The sequence below is a fragment of the Mesoplodon densirostris genome, chromosome 5, assembly GCF_025265405.1.
Source record: "Mesoplodon densirostris isolate mMesDen1 chromosome 5, mMesDen1 primary haplotype, whole genome shotgun sequence".
In the NCBI taxonomy this organism is placed as follows: Eukaryota; Metazoa; Chordata; class Mammalia; order Artiodactyla; family Ziphiidae; genus Mesoplodon; species Mesoplodon densirostris.
In genome coordinates, this window is record NC_082665.1 from 94,632,670 (window position 1) to 94,651,352 (window position 18,683).

Genomic DNA, 18,683 nt, shown 5'->3' on the forward strand with positions numbered 1-18,683 from the left:
GGTACACTAGATTTACATTCTGGACTGCATTAAAGAAATCTGAGTACTAAGAGAAGACCCATTCTTGCTCTGGAAAAAAAAACAGGATTAAAAATACATATGTTGGGGCTTCCCTGGTAGCGCAGTGGTTGAGAGTCCGCCTGTCGATGCAGGGGAAACAGGTTCGTGCCCCGGTCTGCGAGGATCCCACATGCCACGGAGTGGCTGGGCCCGTGAGTCATGGCCGCTGGGCCTGCGTGCCCGGAGCCTGTGCTCCGCAACGGGAGAGGCCACAACAGTGAGAGGCCCACGTACCGCAAAAAAAAAAAAAACATATGTCATTTTATTTCTCTGGTTAACAGCTGACTTTTGGAACTTGCTTGTTATTTATTATATTATGCAACTATCGTTGTAATCAAGTACATAAGTACAGACTTGAGTAAAGAAATAAGGAAGGGAAAGTGCAGGCAGGAAGTGAACAGATTAATTTCTAATGATCTGGCCAGTAAGCACTCTAAATGAAAACTAGAACATTATTTTATTTTTCTCCTCTACTATCCAGATTTACTTTGCTATTTGAATATTTTAGGATTCAGCACTGAATAGCAGTTTAAAAAATAGCCTCCCATTGAATGACATAATATAAACTTTAAGACCCCTAATTTCAACCTAAATTATAGAACGTTACACCTGACATCTTTCATCACAGTTCATTTGTTTTAAATGGATGAAATTCTGCTTCTTAGGCTTACGAGATTATTACCCATGAAGTACAGTAATTGAAAATTAGGAACTGGCCTGAATCTTACAATTTTCCATTTATCTGCATAACTAATGGATTTTTTAAATAACAGAGATTTTAATGCTAATGGATTATAGCATTATCCTCCATCTACTAATACCTGACATTTTCTTCTATACTGTGTCTTTTCACATTGAAATAAATAACTCAGTAGGAAATAGGATAGAGACTTTTAAGTCATTTTAGCTTAAACAGAAATGACTAATAAGGAAGTAATTAAATATAAAAAGTTCATTTTTACGTAGTCTGGTTTACAATTATTTACTTATGCCCATGTCCACAATAAACAGTTAATTAGTGACAAGATTCCTGTGATAATAAAGCAATAAATTCCTCTTCTTTTGGTCAAGGCATTACAACACTGCCATAAACTCTAAACTAAAAGGGCAAAGCAAAATACATCCCTTGGGAATGAAGGCATTTGTTGGGCCATAACAGTGCAGACTTATACAAAATATGGGAAATATTTGTGCAAAATGAAAGCCCAATTAGAAAAAAAAGGACTGATGTTAATTCTGTAATTTCAAAAATACACTTTGAAGTATCCAGTGTTTTACCAATGCCTTTCAGTGACCCCAGGGGAAATTACTTTCTGCTCAGAAGAAAAGTATTAATAGGGGAAGTAGGAAAACAAATAGCCTGGACTTGACTGTGCTTCTTACGTTTCTATGTCGCGTTTCTTATCTCTGCTGCAGTCAACTAACCCAAGGATTCCACAGAATAAACTTTATGACACCTGAGTTTAAAAAGATAAAAGTTCTATCTTCTTTTCTAATTAGTTTTTAAGCAAGTAGAGCAGATATAATACTATTAACAGTAGGAATTTTTAGGTGCTTTACACATACAAATGCATGTGAAGAAAGTGAAAAATAAACATCTTTTATAGTTGAAATCAAGAGACTTTGCTTCTGAGCCAGCTTTTTCTCTGATTGTTCAAGCACTGCGGTCAAATATTTTCTAAATGTAGCTAAGTTTGTCCATTGCCTAAAGATAGCTTAGCTAACACATCTCCAGGAGCATCACTTGTCAAGAGCTTCCCTGGTGGAGGTGGGGGATGGGAGGTGGAGGAGGTGTGCGATATTTTAGGAACATGCAAAGTAAAGGATAAAAAAAAATCGTATCCTCACCATTTAAATGTAAGCAGCACTGGGATGTAAGAGCACACATGCTCATGCGCCTTTTTTTAAAACCAGTTTTGTTCAAAGCACAGTCCTTAAGGTTGAAGATCCCTTCCCTCCTTCCCTGCCATGCCCTTCTAGCCCACCATTTTGGTAAGATTCCCTTTGATTTTTCTCTGCAGTGATGTGATTATTCATCTCGTTTGACAAACCTGGATATCTTTCCCTCCTGTTGGTCACTGACTGCAACTCTAGAATGTGCCTTGTGGCCCAGGACAGAAAGAAATTAACCTGATGACAAAATCCTCCCTGAGAACCTAGGTTCTGTTAAGTCTCCAGGTGGCTGCACTTGAAGAATCTTTTGGTGCAAGTCTCATCAGAAATATCACATATTTCTAAGGTTAAAATATACAAATTGGATACAGGGATGCAGTTACGATAACTATGATGCAACTTATCTCACTTCTTAGTGCAATAAATGCAGAACTGTGAAAACCCTGGGATGCTGCTTTGAGTTAAAGCAGTCTGCCTCTCAACATTGGCTTACACTATTTTAAATGATGACACTGCATATCAGAAGGCCAAAGAAACAGGAAAATATCAACTTGGCTATTATCAGAGAAACAAAATATTGTATTTTCCCCCCAAGAAACATCCATTAAAAGAAATGTTTGGGGCTTCCCTGGTGGCGCAGTGGCTGAGAGTCCGCCTGCCGATGCAGGGGACATGGGTTCGTGCCCCGGTCCAGGAAGATCCCACATGCCACGGAGCGGCTGGGCCCGTGAGCCATGGCCGCTGAGCCTGCGCGTCCGGAGCCTGTGCTCCGCAATGGGAGAGGCCACAACAGTGAGAGGCCTGCGTACGGCAAAAAAAAAAAAAAAAAAAAAAAAAGAAATGTTTGCCTATATGTTGGCTATAAGGCAGAGACACTAAATTTCTCCCCAAAGATCTGCACAATCAGATAGAAGAAAAAAATAATTCATTTCAATCAACGTTGTGGACCTCTGGGACCCATTAATGCAAGAATAAATGCTATTTTAAACCCAGTACTTTGTGAAGCTAGTGGCTTTCAGAAACTAAATTATTTATGTGAAGCAGTATTTATGAGCATATGAAATGTCAATTTGGAATGATCTGAATGTTAAAAATTTAATAATATTGTGTAACTGGATTAAGGAAGAGCAATTTTCTTAAATGTACCACTGAGAAATTAATATTTAATAGTATTACTATTTCCTTAGGATTTAAAAAATCATTTCAGGCAATTTAAAAATTACAAGTTTCAAAAAGCAGATGAAATTGAAACAAACAAAGCACGGTTATCAGGCAGCACTATTTACCTGGTCATGGCATTCGCCTGATACCTCTCAGGATTCATGGGCCATAAAAGCAAAGAGAAGCCATGATAGTGACAGAAAAGGGACCTGGACAGATATGCTGAGGGGAATAAACAAACACATGCCAGCTACCATGAAGTGGAGGACCAGGTTTTCAGGACCTGCCTCCTGAGCCTTGATCTGGCAACTAGCTTTCTGGAGTACACTAAGATGTCCTGTAGGCACCTCACATGCACGTGATCTAAAATGTAGCTCTCTGACTCTGGGTTCTTCCCACTTCCTCCTACTACCAGATTCACCGCCCAACACACCATTTTTATCAGATCACCCTTCTTCCATCATACCCCCCACAGTGGCTCCCCACTGTCGTCCGTAAAGTGCAAACCACTGGCTTGACTCACAAAGCCTCAACATCCCAACTGCCTTTCCAGCTTGATCCCCCATCCTACCTATGCTAACACTCAGGTGTCATCAACTTTGTCACCTTGCTGTGACTGACAAGGCCTTATGAATTCCTGCATCCAGAATGTTTCCTCATCACACTTCCTATACCTAGAAAGCTCTTCTTTTAAAATTTCTGGCCCATACTAAATGCCCTAAATTCCTCATGTTGTGAGGGGCTTCCACATCAGACCTACCCAATGCTCTCCCTCCTGCTTTGAATCTTGGCACTGTCTCTGTACCCAGCTGACTACTCTTGTGTAGATTTTTAAGCTCCTTTAGGTCAAGAATCGTGTCTTTTATTTTTGTACATTCCCATGTGATTAGCCAAGTGCCCTGCATGTAAGAGGCATTCAACAAAAACAAGTTAATTGAAACCTAAAAGAGTAAAGTATCAGATAAGTTCTATGAGGAGAGGATTTTCTGCTATGATTGATGATCACTAGGCAAGGCTGGAAAAATTTATTAGAATGGTGTTTCTGGAGTTTACTTTTAGAGGAGAAATGGGAAAGCTGCCATCTCACAGAGAGAAACATGGAGAAAGTTATAGCCCATTCAATATGTAGAAAGATGTTTGGTAAGGCTAGGACTAAGCCCAGGACACGAGTCCTTCAGCAAGCTCTCCACAGGTGGGGATGGAATCCTATTCACACACATGGCATCCTTAGTCATTAGTGTAGTATCAGGCTCAGAGAAGACACAGTAACTATATGATGGATTATTTAATGAATATGCAAATAATGCTTTTCAAGACCAGAATTTCCAATTTTGTGAATGGAAGTCTGTTGAGACAACAGATTAGACTAGCCTTGAAAATGATGCAGTTTGGCAGAACATGTGTCTGAAATAAAGACAATCAACTTCTTTTGCCTTTAATATCAACAGTGAGGTCTGCCTATACTATCCCCAGATATCCTAAACTAAAGGCATGGGGAAAAGACATTGAAAGAAGGGGGAAAGGTGAGTGGGAAAGGGGTAGTGGAATGTAGAGGATGGAAAAAAGAAATAAGTGATGGCTGTGAGAAATAGGAAATATTGATACTAACCCCAATTACTTAGGACCTACAAATATGCTACAATGTTTAATGACAGAATTCTAAAAATTAAGACAGTTTCAAATAATAGTAAAAAGGCTACTAGTACTCCCTAATTTGGACATGATTAATAATAAATTGAACTTAATTCAACTATTCTAATTCAACTTAATTTAACTCGGTTGAGGGCCAACCACATACAAAATTTCATTAGAAATATGAATGTAAAGTAGTCATTGGTGAGCCTATACTGCTTCAGTTGTTTACTTTTTATAACAAAAAAAGCACACTTAGTGCTCACCCAGGATCTACAGGGTCACACTATTTCACACTATTACCATGAACTGTCCCCAAACTGGAACCACCAATTCTTTATGTCCTTCCATTTGACATGCTTCAACATCAGCTTGACCCCATCTGACTGAAATCATTCTCAGATGCCTTTGAATTTTGCTCAAATGACAAAATAATGAAAAATAAATAAATAAAATCCTATGTTTCATTTCATCATTTATTACTCAATGATGAAATTTTATACAATTTTTTGCCTAACAAATCAGCTGCCTACAACTGATTAAAAAACAAAAAATTAGACTTGGTAATATAATCCATGCTGTGAATTAGGTGAAAATATTTATGATTCAAAAGTAATGGGAAAAAAATCAGAACCAAATGAACTTGAAAACAGTAAGCATTCTACTTTTTGTCAAGCTCTAAAGAAAAAAGTTAGAAGTGTATATGAAGGGCTTTGGGGAAAAAAAGGCATTTCAGAGGCAATAAACTTTTAAAAATTATATCAGCATTTGTTAGGAAAGTACATACTGCTTTTCGCTTAAGAATGCAGTCCAACCTCCAACGATTTCCTTCAACCACCGGCCGTTTCAGGAAGATTTCTGGACTCAACCTGAAATCATGAAGTCAAGATTTCAAGAAACTCAAACAAAATATAAAGTTCTGATTGTGTCATAGGAAGCAGAGGCAATTTTAGCTCAAATGCCATCACCATCCTCCACTGTGGCAGGTCATCCAAAGTTCCACTCTGAGTCCACGTACAACTTCTTATGGGAACAGCAGCCTTTACCCCAAAAAAGTCAATTTCAATTTCTCTATCTTACTCACACATCATACATAGACACACTTACAGATACTACTGACTATCCACCTTCTCCTTCCTTGCTGTCAGAGCCCACCTCTCATGACTGAATGTGAATATTCTAAATAATTGCTTTCCCAGACTCCTGTGCAACCCCAGCACAAAATAACACAATCCTGTACAATGAGATATATGAGGAGGTACACGAGGGGTTAATGGAAAAGTCGTTTCTCTGATGAAAGGAAGAGACACACGCACACACAAAAAAAACCCCATGAAAAGCAGCTCTAGGATGGATGTTGTATGGGGGTGTGATGCTTAGAGAGGTGCCGCCAAATGGAAATTTAAGGGCAAAGCCAGAACCCTGAAATCACTGGATTACTTCACCAACTTTAGTACTGCCTAACTTTAGATTTCTCATTCAATGAGACAAATCCTCATTGTTTAAGCCACCTTTAGTTGAGCATTCTAGCAACCTAGACCAAAAGTGTTCTAATAGATAAACATGAACACTGACTTCCTATACCAAGCAGTGTCCATGGGAACCTGGGGCTTTCTGAGCAGGGAAGAAGGCAGGCTTGCTGATAGATGAACTTTTCCCAGTGTGAGAATGGACCCCTGGGGTCTTCTCCTTAGTAGTGCCACAAGCAGCACAGTACAGACGTCACTTTTTCCCTTGGGGGTGTGTTCAAAATTATTGCCTGAGTTAAACTGGTAAGTAGTGTACCTCCTCTATAATGGGAAAGACAAACAAACAAACAAAAACAATAAAGAAAATTTCATCCACTGAAATGCTAGACCTGGAGGAGTGGGGTAGACTGTGTAAGGATCAAAGCCTTACAGAATACTAGGGTGGAATACTGGCTTAGCCAGGGAGTCTTCTAAGCATGTGAAAACAACAGGGTTTTAAGGAGCTAAAGAGATTAAAAGAAATAATTTTACACTCTGTTTCATTCAGTTAAAGAAAATAAAAACCCAGAGAAAAAAGTATCTAAAGAAACTCATACTGGGTAAGATAAATAAGAAAACAGACAAATAGAAGGGTGTGTACAGTATAAATATTAACATATTTAGTTTAGAATAGGAAACAACTCAAACAAACAAAAAAATGCAGCAACTGATAGGAAAAGATCTAAGATGAATTAAAAACAGATCTGTTTTAAATAGAAAAGTGTGTCATTGAGCACTGCTAGTTCACTGAAAGTAGGACATACCCAACAACATATATACACTTGCAATTTTTGATGTACACATTAATTATGGGCTCAGAGGGCTTCAGTTTTGGGGCCATTTTCAGGTCTATACTCTGCAATTAAGTCTTTATCATCTTTTTTTTTAAATCTAAAAGCATTGTGTACCCTGGATGCAGAGTATTCTATTAGATGCTTTGGAGGATCTTATGCAGGCTCTCAAGGAGACCTGGATTTTGAGGATACTATGTGAAAAGATAAAAATAGTCATGCTATAAAAACTGAAAGTATAAACAAAGGCAAGGAGAGAATAGCTATGACCCACAAGCATCATTATGTCAAGATCTTTAACTAAGTAATTATTAGCTAAGCAAAATTCAAAAGAACTGTGTAATACTACATTTCATTGAGTTTAGGACACCATTGACTGTCAGATGCATCATTACTGTGTGTATCACTAAGATAGAAAAAATAATGACAGCTATAACTATAAGATGTTATTAAGTGTATGATGTATTACGACTTCAGAGATGCTGAAATGTGCTTCTAAGTAAATGCTCCTTTTAGAAGACTTTATAGCTGTAAACGTTTGTATGAGAAAAAAAGCTTAAAGTCGATGATCAGAGCTTCCATCTTAAGAAGATAGAAAAAAAGAATAAATTAAGAAAAAGTAAGAAGAGGGATGGGAATAATAGATAAGAATGGAACTCAGTGCAATATAAAACAGAACAACAGTAGACAAAACTCAATGAAACCAAAATCTAGCTCTTTGAAAAGATTAATAAAATTGACAAACTAGCTAGATTAAAACAGAAAAAAGGAGTTTGACTTTTAGATTTCTTATTTAAGTGGGAAGAAATAATATCAATCCTACCCAAACTCTTTCAGGAAACAAAGGCAGGGGAAATACCACCTCATACAATGAGGCTAGCATTATCCTAACACCAAAACCAAACAAAGACAATCCAAGAAAAGAAAAAAATTAAGTACAATATTCCTTACGATCATAGAGGTAAACATCTTTACCAAAACATCACAACTTATAAAAAGGATAACAGATCATGACAAAGTGGGGTTATTTCTAAGAATGCAAGGTTGGTTTAAAAGTTGAAAATCAATCAATGCAATTCAGCACATTAACAGAAAAAAAGAAAAAAATGGTCATTTCAATACATGCAGAAAAAAGGCTTGACAAAATTCAATACCCATTCAGAATAAAAACTCTCAATATGTTATAAATAGGAAGGAATTTCCTCAAAGTAATAAAAGGCACCTATTAAAAAAATTTACCTAAAGCATATAATAAAAGACTGAAAGCTTTTCTTCTAAGACTGAGAACAAGAAAGATGTCCATTTTCATCACTTCTATTCAACATTTTACTCATGATGCTAGCCAATGCAATAAGGAAAAAAAAGAAAGAAAAAGAAAAAGAAAAAAAGAAATACAAGGCATGCAGATTAGGAAGGCAGAAGGAAAACTGTCATTATTCACACATCACATGATCATCTATGGGAAAAATCCTAGGGCATCTACAAAAAAGCTATTCACACTAGTAAGTGAACTAAGCAAGACTGCAGTAAATAAGGTCAATATAAAAAATCAATTGCATTTCCATATGCTGGCAGTAAACAATTAGAACATGAATTTTTAAAAATACCATTTACAATAACATAAAAAAAATGAGTTACTTAGTGATAAGTGCAAGACCTGTATATGGAAAGTATAAAACACTGATGAGAAAATTTAAATAAGATCTAAAAAAATGGAGAGATATACAGTGTTTATGAATTGGACGACTCAATACTCAGAAAGAAGAAAAAGTTTGACATACTGTCTAACCAGTGGTGATTCTACCATTCTTTTCCCTCTGATTTTGCAGTTGGGAGGGAGAATCTGGAAATGGGCATTGGCACTGGTAGAGAGAGCCTCAGAGGTCCTCTAGTTCAGGCTTGAGGAGGAAGAGTGGGATTTCCTGACAATGATAGTGGTGGCAGGGAGGGGCCCACAGGCATCAAAAATGAGGAAATGGAACTTTCCTCTCCAATGGAAGAGCTGTGGTTCCAAGAGGAAAATACAAATATCCATTGCTTGGCTCTGGACACAAAGTGTCATTGAAGAAAGTGTGTGGCAGAGCAGGGTAAATAAAGCCTCTTTCTAGCAAGAGGACTAAAAAGGGAAGCCACAGGCAACCCATAAGGAGTGGGTATACCATGGAGAGAGAGGAGCTCAGGAAAGCAATGCTATAAAGTTGTTTATGAATTTCTAGCTCACTCCTAAGCTGCCCATGCATGGGTTTGGTCCTAATATTATGCCAAAGAATTTGAAAACTGAAATAAGAAATAGACCACTGACCAAATTGGCCACTAGGTGGAGCACATGTGGGGGCAGATCTAAACAGCACTGTAAAGGCTTTGAAAACAAAACTGACATTAAAAACACACAGGTAGAAGACTGGTTGCAACATTCTGCATGAACACAAATGGGCCAATTTCCTGCTAAAACAAAAATATCAACATTCTCTATAAGATTTAAATAAGACCCAGAGTCATAATATTCAAAACTTCCAGAATACAGTAAAAAATTACTTGGCATACAAAAAAATCAGAAAAATCTCAACTTGCAGGAAAGACATTCAACAAATGCCAATGCCAAAATGACATAAATGTTGGAATTATTTAATGTAATTCTCTGCCAGATATTATAAAAATGTTTCAAAAAGTAAGGGTGAACACTCTTAAAATGAATGGATAGTCAGAAAGTCTCAGCAAAGAAATAAAGATATAAATAAAAACCAAAGAGAAATTTTCAAACTGAAAAATACAATTACAAAAAACCAGACTCTCACTGGATAGGTTCAGTACCAGAACAGAGGTGACAAAGGAAAGAATCAGTGAACTTAAAGACAGATAAAGAGAAATTATCCAATTTGAATAACAAAGAAAAGATTGAAAAAAATGAACAGAGCCTCAGAGACTTGTGGGACAATACTAAAAGACACAATTTGTGTCATCAGAGACTCAGAAAAAGAGGAGAAAGAGGGAAATGCAGGAAAAAAGTTTGAAGAAAAAATGGCTGGAAATGTCTCAAATTTGATGAATGATATAAACCTACAGATTCAAGAAGCTCAGTGAACTCCCAACAGGATAAATTCAAATACCATAATCAAACTGCTGAAAACGAAAGACAGGAAGAAAATGTTGAAAGCACTCAGAAGAAAAACAATGCATTATTTAAGAGGGGAACAATGATTCAAAATGACTGCAAATTTCTCATCAGAAAACATGGAGGCCAGAATGAAGTGGAGCAAATTGTAGCTAGACTGTATAAAGTTCTTCTACAGTTTAGCAATAAGAAAACAATCCAATAAAAAAAGAAGAAAAGTAAGATTTGAATATGTTTCCAAAAAAGCTAAACAAATGTCCAAAAGTCACAGGAAAATATGCTTAACATGAAAAGACGTTGCTAATGCAAATTAAAACCACAGTGAGAGACTACTTACATACCCTTTGGAATGGCTAACATTAAAAAAGACTAACAGTACCAAGTGCTTGCAATGATGAGGAGGGATGAAACTCTCATACATTGCTAGTACAAGCACTTTGGAAAATAGATTGACAGTTTCTCACGTTAACCATATATTTAACTCCTAGTATTGATATAATACAGTAACTTGAATCTACTTTCTAAGACAAGGTTTAGCAAACTGTACTCCATAAGACAAATCTGGTCCATTGCCTGTTTTAGTATGGCCCATGAGCTAAGAATGGCTGTTACATTTTTAAAGGGTTATTAAACACACACACACACACACACACACACACACACACACACACCCCACACACACAAAGAAGAATATACATCAGAGACTGTATGTATGTGACCTGAAAAGCCTAAAATATTTACTATCTGGCCCTTTACAGAAAAAGTTTGCCAACCCTGTTGAAAGTCAGAGGCTTTTGAACATTTTGGGTCATAATCCACAGGAATACATTATGAATCCACCCCAATATTTTCATTTATCTATCTATCTACCTACCTATCAATCAGTCTTCTGCTGACTACTGAAATAAAAATTTCACAAAATAATAACCCTTACTGCCACTTAAGTTGCAACTTTCCTTTCTCTTATTTCCTTCCTTTTCTTATCCTATTTCATTATTTAAATAAAATTCTGAACATAACCCACTAAATTCTTTTTTTTAAATAAATTTATTTTATTTATTTACTATTTTGGGCTGCATTGGATCTTTGTTGTTGAGCACGGGCTTTCTCTAGTTACAGTGAGCGGGGGCTACTCTTTGTTGCGCTGCGTGGGCTTTTCATTGTGGTGGCTTCCCTTGTTGCGGAGCACGGGCTCTAGAGCACAGGCTCAGTAGTTGTGGCGCATGGGCTTAGTTGCTCTGTGGCATGTGGGATCTTCCCAGACCAGGGCTAGAACCCATGTCCCCTGCACTGGCAGGAGGATTCTTAACCACTGCGCCACCAGGGAAGCCCAATTCTTTTAATAAATAATTACTAAAGAGTCGCAACCCACCATTTGAAAAACATAACATTAAAATCAACTTAAATGTGTCTCCTACTTAGAATAGTCTTAGCTTGTGAGCCAGTCCAAATGAAATGCTGAGTTTGTTTTTTACTTTAGAGCCTTTGTCTCCAGCTCAAAGGAGACCTTGTTTCTGTTCCCCTTCCTCTGATAAACTCCCCCTTTAAATATCTTTGTTTATTGTTTTTCTTCCTTTTCTACAGTTTTACTAATCCAGTCTGTCTCTGGCCTGTTTAATGCACGGACTCAGTACAGACACTGTGGCAGACCCCACCTGCACCCTCACCACTGACAGGCCAGGCAGAGAACCAATCTAGGCAGACTCAACACACATGCTCCAAACATCCCTGCTGACCAGTGGGAATGAGAATCACCATCATCCAGAGGAAAGCTGATCTAAGCCATGCTTTATACATCTGTCCTAAGTTAAAGCAATGGACTGGAAGCCACATCTTGGCACCCATCCTCATTCTAGGACTCACTCCAGTGAACACTGGGTAGTTCACAGGTGACGTGAAGTAGCAGCAAGCACAGAAAAGACATAAGATATGTTCTGGTAGATACAGATAAACAAGTGAGGAATGCTCACTAATCTTTACACAGAAACTACCTCTTTTGATACCTTTAACTTCTAGCTAGGATTTACTCTTCACCTTAATTTTCAGATAGTCTGGGCTGTTTAACGAATCATTCTCTCTTCTAACCTGACAGCCTACCTTAGAATTTACCTCTTCAGAAAATTTCTTCTGACTAAATCTACCCAAATCTGATTATTACTTTATCCAGCACCTTAAAAAAATCCAATCCGCACTTAAAAAATGTCAGAGCTAAAAGGGATCTTGCACACCATGCGGTGCAGTCGGCTCCTGGGAGAGGCAGCTCCATGACACGTGGGCACTAGAGCAGACACAGTGGATCCAAGCCAGCACCAGCACATACAGACTGTGTTGCTACGGGCAGTTTCCTAATCGGCCCCACTGAGCCTCACTTTTCTCATCTATAACACAGTCCCTGGCGTTTAGTAAGAATTCAACAAATAGTGGCTACTTACTGTTAATGTTATTCAACTATGCCTTAGAAATGACCGCTTATAAAGGTGAATATGACTTGCCCAAGTTAGTAATAGTAAGGCCCCTAAGGTGGTCTGAGCAGAGACTCTCACCATTCCTCTCCTGGACCGCAACAATAACTCGCTAGATGGTCTCTATAACCACTGTTCAATTCATCTTCTACACTATAACCAAAATGGTCCCTTTTAGAAAACAAATTTGATTAAAATTCCCATGCTTAAAAATGTTCACTGATTCCCAGTGTTCAAGGGACTGCACTGGAGTTCAAAGGACTCCAGTGTTCAAAGGATGCAAACTCTTTAGCAGCTCACGAAGGGCCCTTCACAATTTGACCCTAACCCGTCTTTTGAATGCTATCTCCACCCACCATCCCAAAGAATGCTATGCTTAAGCTGTTTACGACCTCTACCTTCCTCCAAAATTGCTGTGCTCTCTCACCCCTCTATGCCTTGGTCCTGGTTATCCCCCTGTCAAAAACATTCACTGCCTTCAACTGGACAGCTCCATCACCCAGGACTCAGGCCAGCGTTCTGTCCGTTGAGGCTTCCACAGCTCCTGCAGGCTCAGTCACTGCCCTAATCCATTGTTCTACACATGACTTCCTGACTCTCTATTGTCGCACGGTAGGGGCTGCTTCTCTTTCATCTTTCTGTACACATGGCCTCGTTCAGTACCCGTCATAGAGGCTGCTCACTAAATAGCTCTGGAATGAATGAGTGAATAAATTAACAAATGAAAAGATGGATGGTTAAATGAATTAACAAATAAAGAAATTAAGAGCTTCTAGGTCCCAGGTTGCTTCTCATTTCACTAAATCTGCCTTTGCTTGCATACTAATTGTTTTAGAAACAGATTAACACAGTTTTCACTCATGTATATGATGTCTCTTGAATTAGACTGGAAACTTCTAAAGGTCATGTGCACTTTCTCACTATGGTTTTCACTCTCTCAGACCCAGATATATCAGGGTTTGATAAAGTTTCTGAATGCTCTCTTTTGCAACATACTTGCACAACAAGTATTTTCTTCCTTGCTATGAGGGAAGTTCCTGCAAAGGTTTTATTTCAAAGAGAGTGTTGTAATAAGATGTTATCCTAGTGCAGTCATGAAAAAGCAATAACCTCCTGATTTATTTTCTTGCTGACAGTAGAAGAAAAAACATTCAAGGTTCCATCTCTTTAGATGTTTAAATGAGTCTTTATTTTAGTGTTCAGAACCTTCAAAATATATATTATTTGCTTGTGTAAAACATGAAAATATGGGCTCAGTGGAAATGCTATTTTCAGTCTCTTTCATGTCCCTGTCAAACTTTCAGAAATACTTTTTAAAGGACCATACCTACTACATTAAGCTTCAATCTACTCTCATAAGTGTTTAGAAAGTATTCAACCAAAGAGGTAGCTTCTAAGTATGAAACTTTCTTTTATTCCTGGTAACTGACAGAAGAGACAAAATTTGGCAAGAATATAAAGGCCAAGATTAAGGTCCTCCATAAACATGAGAATAAGCAGGTTCTCAGACACGCTATCACACACCCTATCTATTGAATCTAGATCAATCGTTCTCAACCAAGAGGGACTGTGCCCTGCCAGGGGACATGTGAGGACAGCTGAAGACATTTTGGTTATCACAACTGGGAGCTTGCTACTGGCATCTAGTGGATAAAAGCCGGGGATAATGGTTCTAGACATCCCACAATGCACAGAACAACACCCCCATAATAAAGAATTATCTGGCCCCAAAGGTCAATAGTGCCAATTGGGAAAGCATGCCCTAGAATTACAGATTTCCTCATCACTGAGGCAAAACAGTAGAAGAAGATGCGTTCACATTCCTAATTACTCTTCCCTCCCTGCAAAACCTAGAATTAGAAGGAAATGAATTATGACGATATTTTCATAGTTCGGTACAAGAGAGCATTTGGAAGGAAACAGGATAGGGAAAAACAGGGGGCATTTCAAGCAACTAAGTTCTTAGAAGGAAAACATATTTAAGACATTTTCATTTCCACTGTAGCAAATGTTAGCATCTGCAATGGGTTTTAACTATCCAGGCAGATGGATAATTGGAACTAAAGTCAGACTACAAAGCCTACACCCACTCCAGGAGGAAAATTTCCCAAGAGCTAAATGAGTTTTAGGTACAAGACTTTCAGTGGCTTTAATAAACATAATAACTCTCATGGATGATTTTAAAGGGGATTAGAAAGCTGAAACCTGATGCATCTCCAAAAAAGCTAACCATTACAATGGATATTTTTTTTTTTTTTTTCTTTTTTTTGCGGTATGTGGGCCTCTCACTGTTGTGGCCTCTCCCGTTGCGGAGCACAGGCTCCGGATGCGCAGGCCCAGCGGCCATGGCTCACGGGCCCAGCCGCTCCGCGGCATATGGGATCCTCCCAGACCGGGGCACGAACCCGCATCCCCTGCATCGGCAGGCGGACTCCCAACCACTTGCGCCACCAGGGAGGCCCTACAATGGATATTTTAATAGCAACAGGCAAATGGGAATATTCTAATTTCAAAGGGACAATTCAGAGGAAGCATATTCATTGGACCTCATGACAGACATAACAAGATGAGGAAAGGTACCCAGGGAAGATTATTTTCCATTACCTCTACACCTATATTTGCATTGCATAATAATCTTTACTAAAATGAATACTGGTTATCTGCTTCCAAATGGAAAGACAAAAACAAAACTGTTCAAACTAAATATTTTAAGAATATACATGGGTGCCAGGTTTTTTGAAAAGACCTTTTAGTGGAGGCTACTACAATTAATTAGTTGAGACTTTGGCCAAACCATCTGTGAGTACTGCTGTCTTACCTAATGTACAATTCTACAACAGCACAACACTGTTCTATATTCCTAAACATAGAGACCTCCAAACAAACTCCCCAGGGACAAATACTAACCACCAATCTGTGATAAAAATCTCTTCTTTTGCCTCTTCCATTGCATTCGCCACATCTTCAAAATATCCTTTGGCATTAACATACCTGAAAGACAAGTTTTCTGTTTCATTTTTTTAACAAAACAAACAAACAAAAAGGAATCTATCTTATGGCAAAAGAGAAGATGGAAGCCACTGCCTAGAGTTTCTACAAAACCACCAGTTTAATTTGTGTAACTGGAAACAAGGATTGAAAACAACACCTTCTGTCTGCTATGTAGGAAGTACAGTAAATAGACAGAAGTAGGCAACCTGATTATTTTCTGCAGAGAGAATAACAAATTGATTGGTCTCATCATCGTATGGGGTCAGATGAATTCTCCCATCCTGTTGAACTCACACACAGTTGTTCTTCTGAGACTGAAAGCAGACCAGTTTCTAATCCATGGGTAGAAAAGCATGTTAAGCAGGATTTCATTTAAAAGAAATACCTGGCAAGTAAATTCTCTTTCTTAAATTATGGCTAATGACTTAAATAAACTTTCCATTTGTATCATTAAGAAAATGTATGAAGTTAACTTTTAAAATCAAACTTCAAAATCTAAAGCTAGCTATCTAAAGCTCTCTGTAAAAAATCATAAAAACAAAAAGTGGAAAACTAAGTGCTGCTCAGGTAGTCCTATAAAGAAAGGCCCTTGTTAAGTATAATGCATAATATCTTTTCACAGCTTCAAAAATTGATTCTAGGTGAATTTAGACCACTACAATATTAAATGCTATGACTACTGTGATAGTCTTAGAGCAAAAAGATCTTACCATTTAGCTAAAGTGTTCTCTTGGATAGCAGCATAAGACCCAAATCGATGATCTTTCAGAAAGTTGGGGCCATGTTTATGGATGAATTCTTCTATAGCCCCTCCCCACCACCGAGCATGTCTATAGCTGTTGCATTTTAAAATCAGTGTCCTTCAAAGAAAAGCAAAATGTGGAAAAGAATGGTCACTCTGTGTTCTTTCTCTTTAAACAATTTAAGAATTAAACATGTCCCATTTTGTTTTGTTACTGCAGCAAACATAAGTGGAAAATTTTAGGCAAAGAGCACCTTACCTATATCAGAAAAGTAGATTTTTAAACGTTTTTGGCAGGATTTAAAACTATATTCAACGTAGTGAAAACAAACCTTCAGGTTACTTATTCCCTCATTCACTTATGCAAACTTGTGTAAAGGCACTTATTACAGGCCTCGAGCTCGCTGTGCTAGACTGTGAGGTGGACAATGGAAGAGACATAAGGTGAGGTCCTACATCGAAGTGTTAGAGAGTTGTTGGCTCCTGTGGAGGACATTTCCCTTGGGACTGCCTGGTGTCCATTCCCTCAGCCTCCCTTCCCTACTCTGCATCCACCAAAGCCAACAAAATGGCATCTTCCAGCCCCTGATCTCAAAGATTGGTTCAGGGATGAGGACATTAGCCAATTCCACCCAACAAGTGAGAATAAATGCAAGGACTTGCTCAGAAATACCAGGAAGAGACTCTTTCCCTTCCACTGAACTTGGTTTGAGTGTAAGAGGCAGCCATCTTGCTACCACCAGGGGACCAGCCTGAGGATGGAGCAGATCTCAGGAGACAGAGCTGAGAAAGACCAGGAAAATACATCTCAATGACATGGCTGGAAGCTTGGAATCAGCCATGGTTAACGTGGCTTATTAGTTACTTCTGATGCAACCCAGATTGCACTGGATTTTTCTACTGCCAATGACTAAACTATCCTAAACGGTTACAGATTTATAAGTGCTGAAAAAAAATTCAGAGTAGGAGATCATAAAAAGTTATTACATGACAAATGTCAGAATTGGTGACTACCACCAAGAGGTGGAAGTAAGTTATCCAAATTTGAAGTTCAGAGGAAACAAGGTGTTGGAGCCAGCGGTCTCCCTGCCATTTAGGGAGAAACCCACCTCAGTATAAAAGCCCTGTGAGTGAGGAGGGAGAGTTTGCCTTTGGGGGGAAATGCAATGATCCTGATGAGAAGCAGGGGAGGGGCTATATTCACAGACCACAAAATGATTATTTATAAAGATTAGGGATGTCCAAACATCCTAACATTGATGCTTGGCTTTTGTCTGGGGGGTGGCGAGGGGCGAGGTGAGACGTGGTGGCGCTGGGAGCAGTGAGGCATTCTCCATCCGCCGCCGCAGGGCTGACACAGGACTCTGCAGGCAGGTCAGGAGGGCATGGAAAGTGCCTGGGCTTGAGTCAACATGCTAGTACTACTCCAACTGAGTTGAAATGCCTCTGAAAACCAGTTATGAGAAACAGATATTGTAGAAGAGATAGTGACAAACAGCAGTCTTATCACAGGATGTGAGCCAGAGTGAAGAAAAAAAAAAAAACCATTCCAAACATGGAGATAGGAAGAAGAAAGGTGAAGAGGAATTTAAAAATGTGTGAGAAGGGATGGTGAAGAGAACCGTCTCCATAGAACTGAAAGGCTGTATTAGGGAGGGGTTGCTAATAAAGGCAGAGAGATAAAAGGCCTCAGATTGTAAATGGAGGAACTTAGGCTTGTTTGATACAATGAGGAGGACCACTTACACCAGGGAGGAAGCAGATGAAACCTGGATCTGTATGGATTCATTTGGCAAGGGTGTGCAAGTGAGTGAGGATAGGAGATGGAGATAAGACGGCCAGTAAGTAACTGTTATAGCGACCAATGAGAATTGTGGCCTGATTTCTACGGTCCCCCAGAAAACAGGAAAGTACAGTACCAGGAGAGAGGTGGGGTGTTTTTTCTTTGATTGATTGTTTGTTTGTTGGCCATGCCACGCGGCTTGTGGGATTTTTGTTCCCTGACCAGGTATTGAACCTGGGCCCTGGGCAGTGAGAGCTGAGAGCACAGAGTCCTAACCCCTGGACCACCGGGGATTCCCAGGAGGGAGGTTATTGGCAGCACCACTACATTTCCAATAACCAATCCTGAACCTTCTATTGTCAGAGATCAGGAAGTTCAGCACTTATTTTCACACACACAAACACACATGCAAACATATTACTAAGAGTAGCATATTTATATTATATATATATATATATTTAATGTCAGTGTGTATAGAGAAATGTATATCTATAAGTATTTATATACATGAGGCTGAACTTTATAGAGACAGATGTATATATAAAGAC

At 38.7% G+C, this 18,683-nt stretch overlaps 1 protein-coding gene across 3 annotated transcripts in view; it reads right to left on the minus strand.

Annotated features, from left to right (window-relative positions):
- PLD1 (phospholipase D1) overlaps positions 1-18,683 on the minus strand; it is a 201,175-nt gene that overhangs the window by 73,016 nt on the left and 109,476 nt on the right. For all 3 annotated transcript variants that reach the window (XM_060099136.1, XM_060099134.1, XM_060099135.1), the window contains exons 10-12: positions 16,321-16,470; positions 15,527-15,610; positions 5,534-5,615 (exon numbers count right to left, since the gene is read on the minus strand). In XM_060099136.1, the coding sequence (XP_059955119.1) occupies positions 5,534-5,615; positions 15,527-15,610; positions 16,321-16,470 (316 nt within the window). The remainder of the gene's footprint in view (positions 1-5,533; positions 5,616-15,526; positions 15,611-16,320; positions 16,471-18,683) is intronic.